The 15178-nt window shown below is 39.9% G+C and overlaps 1 protein-coding gene across 1 annotated transcript in view; it reads right to left on the reverse strand.

Annotated features, from left to right (window-relative positions):
* Nucleotides 1–15178, reverse strand: part of MYO3B (myosin IIIB) — a 297957-nt gene that overhangs the window by 214020 nt on the left and 68759 nt on the right. The window contains exon 7 of the mRNA XM_032771086.2: nt 9960–10025. Within this exon, the coding sequence (XP_032626977.1) occupies nt 9960–10025 (66 nt within the window). The remainder of the gene's footprint in view (nt 1–9959; nt 10026–15178) is intronic.

A 15178-nucleotide genomic window follows, 5' to 3' on the forward strand; every position in this document is an offset into this window, starting at 1 on the left:
GCACATCTTACAAGGGCTGCAAATCACTCTCTTGTTAGATGTGCATGTTGTAAAAACTCAAGTATGGTTCTTACATAATACAGAAGCCTTTCTTGCATGGAAGATTAAAGGGGGCTGTAAAGGTGCAGGACTCACACCTGCGGCGCCTCCTGCTAGTCATCAGTGGGAATTAGCTCTGTTCCAGCCTCCGGAGTGCCCTCTGCAGGCCACTGTCCCACTTGTTGCTGGCCCCGTTTCCCTCCCACACCCTGGTGCCCCTTTACCCTTGCGGCTGCCACTGGCAATACTCCACCCAGTCTCTATGGGTCTCCCCTCTCTAGGAAACCCCCAACCCTCTAATCCCCACTTTGCCTCAGTCTGCACTACTGCCAGTCATCGCCAAGCCCCTGCTCCCTGGGACAGACTGTAGCATAAAAGCCACTCATCATAGGCAAGGGGGTTCAAGACCTGCTGCCTTCCTCTGCCTCCCAGTACCTCTAGGGACCTTGGACCAGGCCCTGCAGCCTGAGTTGCCAGCCTGGAGCTCTCCTGGCTCTCCCCAGCGTTGCTTCACTCCCAGTACCCTTTCTGCATTCAAGCAGCCAGGCTCTGCTCCTCTCACAGCCTGGAGAGAGACTTCTCTTAGGCCTCTGCCTCACAGCCTTCTTATAAGGGCCAGCTGGGCCCTTATTAAGCCAGCCACAGCTGTGGCTGCTTTCCAATCAGCCCAGCCTTTCGCCTGCCACTGCCCTCTCCCAGGGCTGGTTTAAGCCCTTCAGGGCAGGAGTGGGGTAACCACCCTGCTACAGGGGGCTTTCATGCAATTGCCCTGCACTAGCTAGGTCTTTTCCACTGAAAGTCACATACTAATTACAGTGAAGCTACTTCACTGTAAAGCAGGTTCTACTGAATTTTATCACAAAGGAACAATTTTAGAAAATGAAATGCACATGGAAGTGGTTATGGCTACAAGTTTCTATTCAGCTCAGTTATAATCTCAGTGGGAATGACTAAATCAGATGTGGATCCTTTCACTTTTAAATTGCCAATTTGGATTTGACTCAGTACAGAACGTGACCAAAAGTTGGGGCTCTGCAGTGGACTATGTGGAGTAAGTTGGTGGGCTCCAGTTCCTAGTGCACAGATGTATACAGTGCATCACGAAAACCACCAACACAGTTGAGATTATTTTGCTCTTTTAGTGCACATCTCAAGAGTGAGATTTAGGATTGTTTAAGGCATTGAAATTAATCTTTTCTTTCATCCTCAGGTGACTTGCTCTAGCCAATATTTTTCCTGCTGACCAGTTTCATCTCATTGTTTCCTTGTGCTCTCCCCATCCGCTTGATTTATATACCTGTTGTCTATAGTCTTATACTGAGATGGTATAAACCTTTCAGAGCAGGGGTTGTCTTGTCATTATATATTTGTACAGTGCCTAGCACAAGAGGACCCAGGCCTGTAGGTGGTACAATAATTCAATTAATAAACAATGGCTGAAGTGCAATGGCAGATTGCTGTGTGGAAGTGTGTTCTGCTCTACATACCTGTTCTGTGGAGAAACAAAGAATTTCATTCTCTAGTACCATCAATCCAGCATTTTTCACCAGCTTTAAATCCATATAAAATCATTTTTTAAAGTGAATAGAGACTGAGTGGCAATGAGTGCCTAGGGATAGCACAGAGCATACTGGCAGGATCCATTATATTAAAGCCTCATCTAAGACATTTTAACTCTTTCAGGAAAAAGAAATTTTTAACAATCAGCTGTATCATTTCCATCAAACTCATAAGAAGAATTCTGATTAAGTCAATACTTCCCTATTATCAACACTGAAGGGGACCAAACATCAGGTTCCCTGAAGCTGGGAGTGAAAAGTAAGCTCTTTTGGAAGGTTTCTCAGTGGTTAATTTTCTATTCTTTGTTCCCTCTCTACACCACCTGCCTCTGACTGCTCATCCCTGCCTCTGTCTTCTATGAAGCTCTCTGGCAGATGCTGGTTAGTCACACGCAGCAGACAGGTGGAGGGGAACAGGCACATCATGAATTACGTTTGTAATAATGATCCAATGATGATGTGTTCCTTTCTCTGAGGTCTCCCTGCCTCCTGTTCTTATTCCTGCCCATCCCCCCACTGCTACTCCCTTTTTGAAAAATAAAAGGAAAAAGGTGGCAGATTTTCCTACAGCATTTCTGTTTCAGTCCTAATTCAAAAGGACTCACGATACAGACATTATTGTTTACAGAGCTGCATACCGATGCCCTTTCAGTAAAAGCACACTCTGTGACTGTATGTAATAGGTTAAACAGATCTTGTATCGCAAAACACCACACCAAGAGAAATAACATATTTTACTTTTCCTTCAGCTACAATCAGAAACCAAGCCGAAGGACTTAATTTATGACACAATGGTCAATTGTCACATGCATAATATTAATTTTATTGCACAGAACACATTTATGTCTGCAATAATCTGCCATTTGGTAGCAAATACAGTACCATAAATTATTAATCTTCCCTAATGACAAGAGAAATATTCTAATACTGGAATGTCAACAACAACTATTTTTTTAATAAGTTCTCTTTCCGTTGGATTTTAACACTGGTCATCATGTAATCTAAATACCAACAAGTGTTTGAAAGCTCAGAAAAGCTCAGTTACTGTGAAATTATAAAGAAAGGTGTAACCATAAGAGACCACATCTGAAAGCTTTGAAAAAAAATGTCTACGGGAACATCTCACGTGGTTTTGGCTCGCCACACACAGGTGGACGTTACTTTGAAGAGTGAGGGATTTAAAAACAACAGATCGCATTTTCCAGAACACTCATTGCTGGCCTAACTCTTCCCACTGAGAATTTTAGTACTGACCTTAACGGAAGCAGCGTTGGGCTAACAGGATGTGATTTTGAAAATCCTGTTGAATATATGATGAAGTCGGGATAAAGTCAGGGCTCACCTTTTCCTTCCTCAGTCACAGGACGTATTCTATTTTATTGGTCTTCCCTCAGACACTCCTGGTCAAATTTGGCTTTCAGATTTTCTTCGTTAGAACCAATAGAATTCAATTGATGACCTAATATTATAAGAAGTATATTTTGTCCTCAGCTTGGCAGGTTCTGAATGTGCTCCCCTTTTTGCCATCTACACAGGTCATTGTGGCACCCAGATTTCTGCCAGATGAAGCATATAGGGGGCTAGAATTGCAGTGAGGAAACCAAATTCCAAATGTGACAATGAATTGCTAAAATTGGATGCAGCTAGAATGAAGACAAAGGAGGTTTATATCGCCTCTCCATCAGAAGAGCATGTGCTTAGTGAGATTTTTCCCATCATGCAGTACAGAAGAGGCCTCTTTTTATTCTATGTCCTCTGGGAAAAAATCCAATGAAGGTGCCACCTGAGCCCACAAGCTCCAGTCATAGGGCATATCTGCATCTGAGCTGGAAGGTGAGAGTCCCAGATTGTGTAGACAGATCCGCACTTGCTCTGCTCAAGCTAGATACTAAAAATAGCAGTGTACTGTATCAGCTTGGGCTAGCCACCTGAACATGTACCCACTCAGACCCCCTTCATATGTACTCAGGCAGCTAGCCTGAGTTGCTGCCCATGCTACCCTGGCTACACTGCTATTTTTAGCACGCTAGCTCAAGGAGAGTTAGCATGTGTGCGTCTACGCAATTTGGTCATCACACCTCCCAGCTCAAATGTAGACGTAGCCAGAGAGAGAATAACCACTTGGCACTTAGGAATATACATATCATCTCTACACACTACAAAACAAATGTATTATAAGAAAAAGGTTTAGCAAGGTCAATGGGCCTGATTCCTGGGTTTGGCTGAACTGTGCCACCTTTATATCTCCTTATAACCCAATACTGAGCTTGGCAAGGGACCAGTTTGGCCCTTATGCCAGATGAGAATCACCGGAGCTTAACAATGACCATTTGACCCTTCCTCTTTCCATGGTAAAATAAAAGAGCTAATTTAGACTCAGTTGAGAGTCTTGTTACACACTGCAGAGCTGAAATGACTGATACCTAGGTTTAAGTATTAGACCTACTTTGGGACAGTGTCTCTATTGCAAGAGACCAGCGGCAGCTCCAGGCACCAGCGCTCCAAGCACATGCCTGGGGCGGCAAGCCACAGGGGATGCCCTGCCAGTCCCTGCAAGGGTTGCAGTCAGGCAGCCTTTGGCGGCATGCCTGTGGGATGCCCACCGGTCCTGCGGATTTGGTGGCGAGTACGCCGAAGTTGCGGGACTGGCGGACCTCCCACAGGCAAGCCACCAAATCCACAGGATAGGGGACCTCCCGCAGGCGCGCTGCCACAGGCAGCCTGCCTGCCATGCTTGGGGCGGCAAAAAAGCTAGAGCTGCCCCTGCAAGAGACTGCCCAGCGTGCACCACCAGTGCACCAGTGACCAGTGAGGATCCCCCACTAACAGCTGTAATCACTAAGAGCTGTGTTAAGGTGTGGGGGTGGGCTCTGAAGACATCCTGGCGAGTGGCCAGCCAGGTGGCTGGCGGATAGGCATGGCAAGCGGCCAGCAGAGAAGCTGGTGGAGAGGGCCAGAGCAGACCCCGCAGAGACGTGGCAATTGGCTGTTGGGGTGATGAGTGAATGCCTGAGCAGTGCAGCATGTAAGGCGCCTCCTTACGCCTTCTACACACGGTGGGAGGTGGACTGTGTGGCTACACTGGCCAAGGACACCAACTGTGACTGGGGTACAGAAAAGGGATGGGCATATTACAGGTACTTGGTTACTGGACTTAAGACCCTGAGGGGAAAGGAGACTGCCCAGCTTACTTGGGGGTGGGCCTTTTGCTCATAGTTTGTGTTTATGAAACCTCATTGCGGTGTTTTCCCAAATGAATGCTCAGTTAATTCCCTCATTTTATTAAAAAGTTTTGCTACACTCAGACTCTGTGCTTGTGAGAGGGGAAGTATTGCCTCTTAGAGGTGCCCAGGGGGTGGTGTGTAATTGTCGCAGGTCACTGGATAGGGATTCGAGCCGATTTTGTGTTGTATTGTTGAAAAGGAACCCCTAGATCAGAGGTTCTCAAACTGAGGGTCGAGACCCTTCAGGGGGTCGTGAGGTTATTATGTGGGGGGGGTCATGAGCTGTCAGCCTCCACCCCAAACCTCGCTTTGCCTCAAGCATTTATAGTGGTGTTAAATATATTAAAAAGTGTTTTTAATTCATAAGGGGGGGTCACACTCAGAGGTTTGCTATGTGAAAGAGGTCATCAGTACAAAAGTATGAGAACCACTGCCCTAGATAGTGAACCCAGCTCTTGTTGCTGCTGGCTCCACCTGGCAGAAGGGTTACATGTACATTGCATCCCAAGTGAGAAAATACAGTAATATAGTCTCTCTCTCTGTGTCACATTTTTGTGATCTACAGTCAGAGAACTAAGATTATAAATGAGACATCAGTGAGGTCAAAATAGGGCCCTTAGGATCTAGATGATCAATTAGGAGATATAAATTACTTTTCAGTCTGAAATTCAACCTTGTGATGCATGGCTATAATCATATTTTACATGAAAACTAAATACAAAAATCTAAATTTAAAAAGTTAGGAAATGAGGTTTCCATTGTTTTTACAATCAATAATTGATAGTAAATGTGTTTAATATTGTGATCAATGTTGGAGACCCTAAATCTTGAAATTTTACATTTTAAGCTTACTGCTCCCTGAGTTTCTTAATTCTTTAATTCCCTGCAGTTTGAGAGAGACTAATTAATTGCAGGAGCCATTATAGCTAATCACTGGCTAAATAAATTTAAAAGGACGTGTCTGTCGCTGGAGATATCGTTGCTCATTTTAATTAAAATGACCACTTTCTCATGTAAGGTAAACAAAGGTTATTGTAGCCTTCTGCTCCAAGAACATATTAACTCTTTTTGCCACCTCCAGAGACACTGCAATTTTATTTGTGGTGCTTGAACTCCTTTTAACTAATTTGTATCTTAACTCATTTTACCATTTAACATATTAACATTCCTGCATGAATTCAGAAACATCACATGCGTAAATGGTGTTATCATATAAGGTCAGACAACATTAATGTTGCAGCTGCAAAAAAAAGAAGTTTAGCCTCAGAAATTTTCACGATCATAGGAGGGAGTGAACTTTTCAAACCTGAGATTTTATTTCAGTTGAATGAACGTAGGTAAAGGTCTATCATTTTTAGAACGTATTGAGGTGGCAATCAATGCAGTTGTTTAAGTAACTTTATAGATTTTTATTATTTTGATGGATATCAATATTTATTTCTAAGCTTTTTTTTAGATTTTTATTTACATTTTCACAGCTGTGCAAAAGTATGGGTTTTAAGCATTTTTTCAATTTTTATCAAATTTTCACAGTTGTGGGAAATTATAGGGGGGTCAGACAGCAACTATTTAATTACAGTAGATGTTGAGATTCAAAAAGCTAAAGCTCTATAAATGTTAAAACGCATCACATGTCAAAATATACAAAGTAAATACCCTTAAATCAAACCATAGTTCTCACACAGCATTTTTCTTACTTTGCCTATCTGTAAATTTTTATTTTCATCGATGGGAAGATATTTTCTGTTTGTGAGTGTACAGTGAAATCAACATTTACCAACAAAAACTGAATCCTTCCAAGCCTACTTGTAAGAAACGACATGCTATTTTGCTGTTGTCGGAGATGGCATGACTAAGGCTTGATGTCTTCAACACAAACAAAGTGTGTTTCTACAGCAAGCTAACTATCTCATTAGCTATATCATTGAAAATCCTAATGGAGACGATATACTGTAGTTTTTACCTCAATGTGGCTAGTCAAGGTCAACACTAGGTGAGGGAAGGGAAAGAGTTTTGACCTCACCTAGCTACATCCAGGTAAAAAGTACCTGTGCCTTGTGTCCACTGGGATTTTAGAGCAAAATCAGTAACTCAAACTGTATTAGCATTTTGTGGATTTCATGTTAATAAAAGTAATTTACCTTTATTGCCTACAATCAGCTCAAGAGCTAGATGAAAAATAACACTAGATCTTCCAGCTTGGAAGTTTTACAAATTACTGTGATATGTGAGTACTTAGAATACAAAAGCCTCTCAGGACAGGAAAAACATTTTGGCATTTCATCTGGAGCACTGCTATTACTCTGAACAAGGCACAGAAATATAGAAAAGAAATGATGATCAACAGAAATGAAGTTAAAGGTATGCTTAGCTGAGCAGCATGCTCTGTTTTGTGTCAATACACAGGTCTGGACCACAACTTGAACCAGATAAGCTTGTTATGCAAATGATGTTGGCCATCAGGAGAGAAGTAGATAATGAAATTACTACAAAGCCAACCACTCATCACAAGGGTGACAGAAACATCAGGCAAGGTCCTAACATATGGATAAAAGGCAGTAAGGAATTTATATAATCATTACTTTTAATTTATCATAACTAAGCCGTCATGAGTCATGCATTGACAAATGCATAACTAATGCATATAAATGAGCCAATTATCACTCATGGCTAAAAGGTTCACAGCTGTATAGTCTGATGTTTTTATTGTTGTAAAAAAATGAAAGTGTACTAATGTAAACTGAAACTTTGGTAAAAATGTTTCGTAACCTCACCTCATATGGGAGATTGCTAGTAAACAAAATGTGGCCATGTCACAGCAAATTCCATTCCAATGTTGTCTTTCATCAAACTACAAAACTGGCAAATTTATTACAAATTGTTGTATTGCTTCAGATATCATTTATGTTTAAAACACTGCTTATCAGTACACTTCACTGCTTCATTGTGTATGTTACTGTAAAAACACAAAGCAGGTTCAATAAACTTGGAGAAAAGCTGTTGGGAAACAAATAATTAAAATTGATCGGATTACAAATGTATAATTTCAGGGAATCAAAAAACTGAAAAGACAAGTATTACACTGGATATATAAACCACCAAACCTTGACTCCTACTATAAAAAGTCATTTATACCCTATTGGATTTCTGTGTTCACATTAAATTAAAAGTTTGAATAAATGTCAGTAAGTGTTAAGCTTAATTTATTGTATTGTTCCCAAGCTCTGAAAAGGTTTCCAAGAATGAAGGCACCAAGAAAGAACAATGCTGAAGCAGAATGTATCAAATAGTTGAATGTTGTTCTCATGTTTACCAACTGCCTTGTCTCTACACAATACAAATAGAATATTAGACAGTCAGTGATGGTTTTCTCCTGAGCATTGGCCACAAACACCTCAGGCTTTGCATTTTAGGGGTTCTCTGTCAATATGGAAGAAAAGTCAACCATCATCCATTGTGGACTCGGAAGATTTTGATCCTTTCCAATTAATTGGTGCTCACAATGTACTACGTAGTTACTAGTGAAACCAGGCACATGCAGCATAGAAAAACAGGTCAGGTCTGTCTGCTTCAAATGCACAGAGTTCTACTACTTCAGCAAATAAAGAATCTCCTTTAGTTTTCAGCAGGAGTAGATACCATCTGTAGGTCAGCCAGCACATTATGCCCTACCTTATGGCCTAATCCAAAAAACACTGAAGTCAATAGGAGTCTTTCCTTTGACTTTAATCGGCTTTGGAGCAAGTCCTTAATCTTCTAAAATGGGAAGTTGCCCCAAAAGACCAACTTCAGAAAGTCTGTGTCAGACTCAGTTCGTGTACCACTGCTAGTACAAGAGATTTCTGGATATATTATTTGTGGCATAGGTACAGAACAGACCTAGCCAGGTTTTCAAAGCCAAGGGGAGAAAACAAAAACTGAGGAGCGTTGTTTCAGTTGAAGCACCGGGAATAAGACATTTAAAGCATTAAGTAACTTGAATAGTGTTGAATCGATAAGGGTCTGATAATATTAAGGCATATTAGCACAGAATGACATCCTAAGATATGGTGAACATAAGTATGGCCATACTGGGTCAGACCAAAGACCCATCTAGCCCAGTATCCTGTCTTCCATCAGTGGTCAATGCAGGTGCTTCAGAGGGAATGAACAGAACAGATAATCATCAAGTGATCCATTCCCTGTCACCCATTCCCAGCTTCTGGCAAACAGGATAAAGACAGCATCCCTGCCCATCCTGGCAAATAGCCATTGATGGACCTATCCTCCATGAATTTATCTAGCTCTTTTTTGAACCCTGTTATAGTCTTGGCCCTCACAACATCCTCTGGCAAGGAGTTTCGCAGGTTATTTTAAATCTACTGCCTAGAAGTTTCATTTGGTGACCCCTAGCTCTTGTGTTATGAAAAGGAGTAAACAACACTTCCTTATTTACTTTCTCCACACCTGTCATGATTTTATAAACCTCTATTATATCATATATTTGCTTATTAATGGAAGTTATTATAAGAGTTTTGGATTTGATGATAATAGGTAAATTATGCACTTCTTAGTTTACTTGTACTAACAAAGAAAACATGAGTTTGGTTTATTAAGGATTCCATGCTGAAGCTGGGTGGCACCTACATAACACATCAGTGCCTAACTTAATATGTTCTGCTGGTTTTGGTTTGTTAGAGGTATCCAAGGTTGAATGGAGGGGGGATTAGGACAACTGCTTGGTTCCTCTCCTTTTTAATCTTGATTTTTAATTGCCTAGAATTTCTTCAGCAAGCCCTTCCCTGCAAGGCGAGTCCATATGTTGCTACCACATCTCCTGTACTACCAAACTTTACCTCTAAGCCATCAAGCAAACCAGGTGTGTTAATAGATTTATCCTTGGTCCATCACAAATCAAGAAGCTAGTCAACCTAATATAGTCCACAGCTGCTGTTAAGCAAATTGCATGAAGAGATCAAACTGAGCTGGTCAGTTTTCAAAACATGACATGCACTCTTCAATTTCTGAGATCATATGTGTTATAACTTCTACCAAGCAAAATAACTATGTGTACCAAGTAAATTCTGCTTCCAGGGTTTCATGTCACTCTGTAAGGCCTTGCAGAGTAAGCAGTTTTTAAATGGAAGGAAAAACTCACTGTGAAATGAAGTGGTTGAATCCTCTGCACCATTTTTCTGGATGTAGCAAAGTAGGAGGAGGATTTCTGAAAAATACACAGATTTCAATTTTTAAATGTTAAGGGCAGATCTGTTAAATCATAATGTTATTGCAATTTTCTCATGGATCTTCCACAAAGATAACATGAGTTCTGTTAGAAAATGGGTGACACAGAAAGAAGTGTCCAAATAGTCTACATGCTTTGGATGCCTGTTTCATTTGGTTTGATTTATTTTCTTTTTTTTTTTCTTTTTTTGACCATTCCTCTCCCTCTTAATGAATTTCCCCTTTTTATTTCATTGCTGTTGATGCTGGTGACAAGTACAGAATGCATAGTGCACATCTTGCAAGCTTTCCCACAGTTTGCTTTAATGCAGCTTGACTCTGAAGGGATCATCTGAGGGCCGAGCAGTTAATCCAGGCTCCATGCCCATTCAGTACTTGGCCTCTCCACTCAGCTAACCAATTATGATCGTGATATTCAGAAACATGGACACCTGCATATTAAAAACTAAGGGAGAGATCGTCAACAAATGGTGGTAACTTTCAGTCGTTAATGATTTGATCCTTGTATATTCTGGTAACCTGGAGATTAATGTTTCCGTATAATGAGCACTAAAACTGCTACATTGTAGCATATGAATTTTGTAGTAATATTTTCCGCTCATTACTTCTTACATTACATATTAACAGAAGCTTCCGTAAGAATGCATCCAGATGCTTACATTGTTGTATGCAGCGTAGCTGTAGCCATGTCAGTCCCAGGATATTAGAAAGAAAAGATGGGCGAGGGATTATCTTTTATTGGACAAACTTCTGTTCCTTTCCCAGACCTGAAGAAGAGTTCTGTGTGGCTTGAAAGAGTCTCTCTCACCAGCAGAGGTTGGTCCAATAAAAGATATTACCTCACCCATCTTGTCTCTCCGGAGTCTTAGAAATAACAAATATGCTGCCATATATTAGTTGTCATATCACTACTTTCCCCATTGAATACTACAGTAAGTTATATAGATAAGTAAATATTGGCCCATAGTGGAACATCAAATCTAAACTGCTTGAACACTGAAGCAATTCAGACCTGGATACAATCTTGGTGACTAACATCATCTCTATCAGAAGGATCTAGACCAGAAAACCAGATCTGAACTCCTCAAACTTTGGGTAAGTTTGGCTCCACTTCCAGATCCAAACTTCATGGATTAAGGCCCAAAAACAAAACAAAGTTTCCTGCCTAGCACATTGGGTCATTATCTTCCACAGCTTTCTTCAAGCAATTAAAGTTTTCAAATATGTTTGAGTAAACATAAGAAAGGTCTGTTATAAAACTTCACAAATTTGTGTTTTATTGTAACTGAACTGGCAAAAATAGTCATATATTTTAGCTTAATTTGATACCAAATTGTCATGAGTAGTCTCTACATTGCATTATGAATATCACTCATTTAATTCAGGATCACACTGTACAACAAGACATGATTTGGAAACATTTAGGAAAAAAAGCATAAGCAACATAAACACAATGTAAATTTGTACTGATCTGTTTAGCAATCTTTGAATTTCTCACACATGAACATTCAAATAGTAGCTCCATTTAACAGCTACTAGTCCAAAAAAAATCAAAACAGTTAAAAAAAAAAAAAAAAAGACAATATGGCTTAGTAATACATGGACCATTTTCATTCATCTGTATCTATTCAAAACAAATGCAGTCATCTCATTTCATTGCAGGTTATCACGTTGTCTGAGCTGAATATGTTATTATTTTTCTCTTTTGTTACAGAAGATGCTGAGAGTGTAATTTTCTTCACAAAGTAAAGAAATTCAGAATGTTTTGAGGTGCACATCATTTAACAAATTTACCATTAGAATAAATATGCGATGGGTGATTTTCAATGGCACTAATATTTCAGTCCTGTCTTCCATTAGCCAAGTTTATATCTTTGTGTACATCAGAGAATCTGTAACTGTACATTCAGACACAAAGCACAGTAAATGCTTTCAGAAGATACATCAAGAAACAAGACTATATCTGAAAGAGAGACAAGCTTCAAAATCTCTTTCTAATGAACAACGGCTAGCACTTTAGATAAAACCAAGCTTTTCTCTAATGTACTTTCAGAGTGGCCTACAACAAGTATGTGTCCAGTCATTTCACTTTTGACCCCACCTACCTTACTTTACAGGAATACTGCTTTATCTGACTATCAAAGTTCTGATAATAGCACCCATCTCTACAGTGTCTCAGTGTAAAGCATATTCCTACTGCCTGCAGAATGTTTGCAGTTAAACCTCCCTAGTTTGGAATTTCATTGCAAATTCAAAAGTCAAGCCTGGTTTTTTCAAAAGTTTTGCTAGTATTCATAAACTATGTAATGTAGCTAATAAATAAATTGTTCGCATGTTCTTTTAGATACTAGTCTCAAAGTCTAGCATCTGATTATATTCATGAAGGTAATAATGGGGTTTAATTTAAAGAATGTAATTCAGAGGTAGTGTCAGTTCCATAGTATTATTCACTAAGAATATTCTAAAAAGAAGCTTTATAAAGAGATCACAGGGTAAAACATTTACACCTTAATACATCCCATGTTGCAGATGTTATCATGGACCCAACTAGGATTTCATAATGGAAGAGCAGGCCAGTGAACCAAATGTTATTGTTGATTTGCCTGTGAGACTACAGTTAGTCAACTGATTATTTTCTGGCTAAAGGAAAATCATGTAAAAACAGAATGATTCCTACAAATGGCCATCAGATTATGCTAGCATCAAAGGCACCTGCTTCTTCTTTTATTGGCTTCTCAATATTCCATCCACAAAATCATAAATCATGGACACTTATAAAGTAACTCATGAATCCCTGAGTTTATGGACAGTTTCTTGAGCCTAATACTTCTGTATCTGTTCATGGAAGAATTTGGTGTTATTCCTAAATTCTCTCTAATCATCTAGGCTATGCTGGAAAGGTGGGTTTATAGTTAAATCACAGAACTGGATGCCAGAAGTCCAGGATTCAGTTCCTGGTGCTGCTGTAGACTTCTGTGTTCTTAGGCAAGTCTCCTAATTTGGGTCTCAGTTGTCCTATCTGTAAAATGGGGATGATACTGTTTACCCACCCCAGCTTGTTAAGAGGCTAAATTTAATTAATGTTTGTAAAGCACATTGAGATCCTTTGATGGAAGATGCTATTTAAGTGCAAGGTATTATTAATACCTTTATATGCTTCTATTATTTAAATTACCCAGTAGATTAAATGTTGCATCTTGTTCCATTGCACAGAGTCTAGCAAGTGACTTTAGTGAATATAACCAAAGAATGTTTAAACAACATTAAGGCCTGATTTAAAATCACAATATTGAAGAACATTGAATAAAATTTGGAACCCAGTCTTACTGTCCACTCTGCATTCATGTGTGTTCAGAAAAAAGGCAATTCACTTGCCACTGAATTAAATCAGATCTGCTGTGTTACTTAAGGATAACATGATGCACTCCCCTACAGCCTTCTGCAGGCTGATCCTATGGAAGCCGTGGTAACCTCATAATAAACCATGAAGCCAAGAAGTGTAGGCATGCCAATTATTGGAGATTTATGAACACCTAGCACTCAGTGGGTTCCCCTACAAATAGCCACATAAGCAGGAGTAAATAAAATATCACCTGAAATAAGGTATAAGACATGCTGATTAACATGTAATACAATTCACTGAGAGTCATGATATGCTACAATAAGATAAATACAATTGTAACAATTCTAATAACAATACATTTACTATTAAAAGTCCTTCCCAAATGGGATTTCTCAAGTGCTTGGCAGTTTTCTTTTCCAGTAATCATCGTCGTAGCTTTAGGGCTATATCTCCTATGCCCAGACCTGCATTTTCCCCCCTGCAAACTGGAACTCTGGCTCTCTCAGCTATCCCTCACTGCCTGGATATCTAGCTCCCTTGTTCCTCTTGAGTGACAGGAGCGTCAATTTACTTAGCTTCTCTTGGTGATGGTTCAGTTGCTTCATGGCACTACAAACCTCACTTGTGCCACACTAATCCCAATTTAACTGAACTCCAATTAAAAACTAGTAAAAACATACTATAATGTTAATTGTTCCAACTCTTTGCACCATATCACGGCATTAAGAATGCAGATGACATTAAGAACTCACTGTGTTAATATCTTGCTGCTGTCCTTGGGCTGAAGCTCCCCTCCTGAGCTCACTAATAGGAGATTTTAAAGAAAATTCTAGTGTTGGTAAGGCCACTCCTCTCTCAAAATCATAAGCAACACTCTGGCATTCCCTTCTCCCAGAAAGATGCCTTTCTTTCTTTCTCCTTTTGAGAAGTACCTTGTTCCCTGTCTGTCCCATCCCTAGAGGATTCAGGTAGCTGTAAGTGACTTCATTGTCATCATCTCCTGATCAGTTCTGAGGCTGTAGCAGCTCAACCTCTGCTGGAGGAAGCTAAGCGATGGCCTTCCAAAGCCTTTTAAAATAGTATGTTAGCTTAATTTTTCTTTTTATAATTAGATTGGTCTTGTACACATTCCTACAGAGTTTTTACGGTCAGTTCAATATATAGGACAAGAACTTGCCATCGTGTGGATAGGCACTCTGCAGGTCTCAAAGTTAGATAGGACAAAATGTGGTTTAGTTAGGACAGAGGTTTCACTGCATTGTATGGTGGAGGTGGGGATTACCATGGATCTTGGAGCATCTGAGGAGGCCAAGGTTCCTGCAAAAGGCAGCCAGACAAACTCCTAAGGCAACTGTTGAGTGTTAGGCACATGAAAATAGGTTAATATCCAGGGATACGTAAATATCCAAGAATTTGGTTTTCCTTTGAGTATACAGTAACTTTCCTGAAATCTGAAACTAATGATCAATTAAAAACTCTGATTTATAACACTGGAATTACATGTATGAAATATAAAATGACTGCATCAAATAGCTTATATAGTACATACTGCATGATCATGTGTTGAACCACACCCAAATTCAGCACTTGTCTTAGTACTTTGGGCCAAACAGGGATCTAAGGTCATTTGTGTCTCAAAATTGTGTTATATCCAACATGTGTTATTCTACTGATGTCAAGTATCAGAGGGGTAGCCGTGTTAGTCTGGATCTGTAAAAGCAGCAGAGAATCCTGTGGCACCTTATAGACTAACAGACGTTTTGGAGCGTGAGCTTTCGTGGGTGAATACC

This window comes from Chelonoidis abingdonii, chromosome 10 (assembly GCF_003597395.2).
Source record: "Chelonoidis abingdonii isolate Lonesome George chromosome 10, CheloAbing_2.0, whole genome shotgun sequence".
Classification (NCBI taxonomy): domain Eukaryota; kingdom Metazoa; phylum Chordata; order Testudines; family Testudinidae; genus Chelonoidis; species Chelonoidis abingdonii.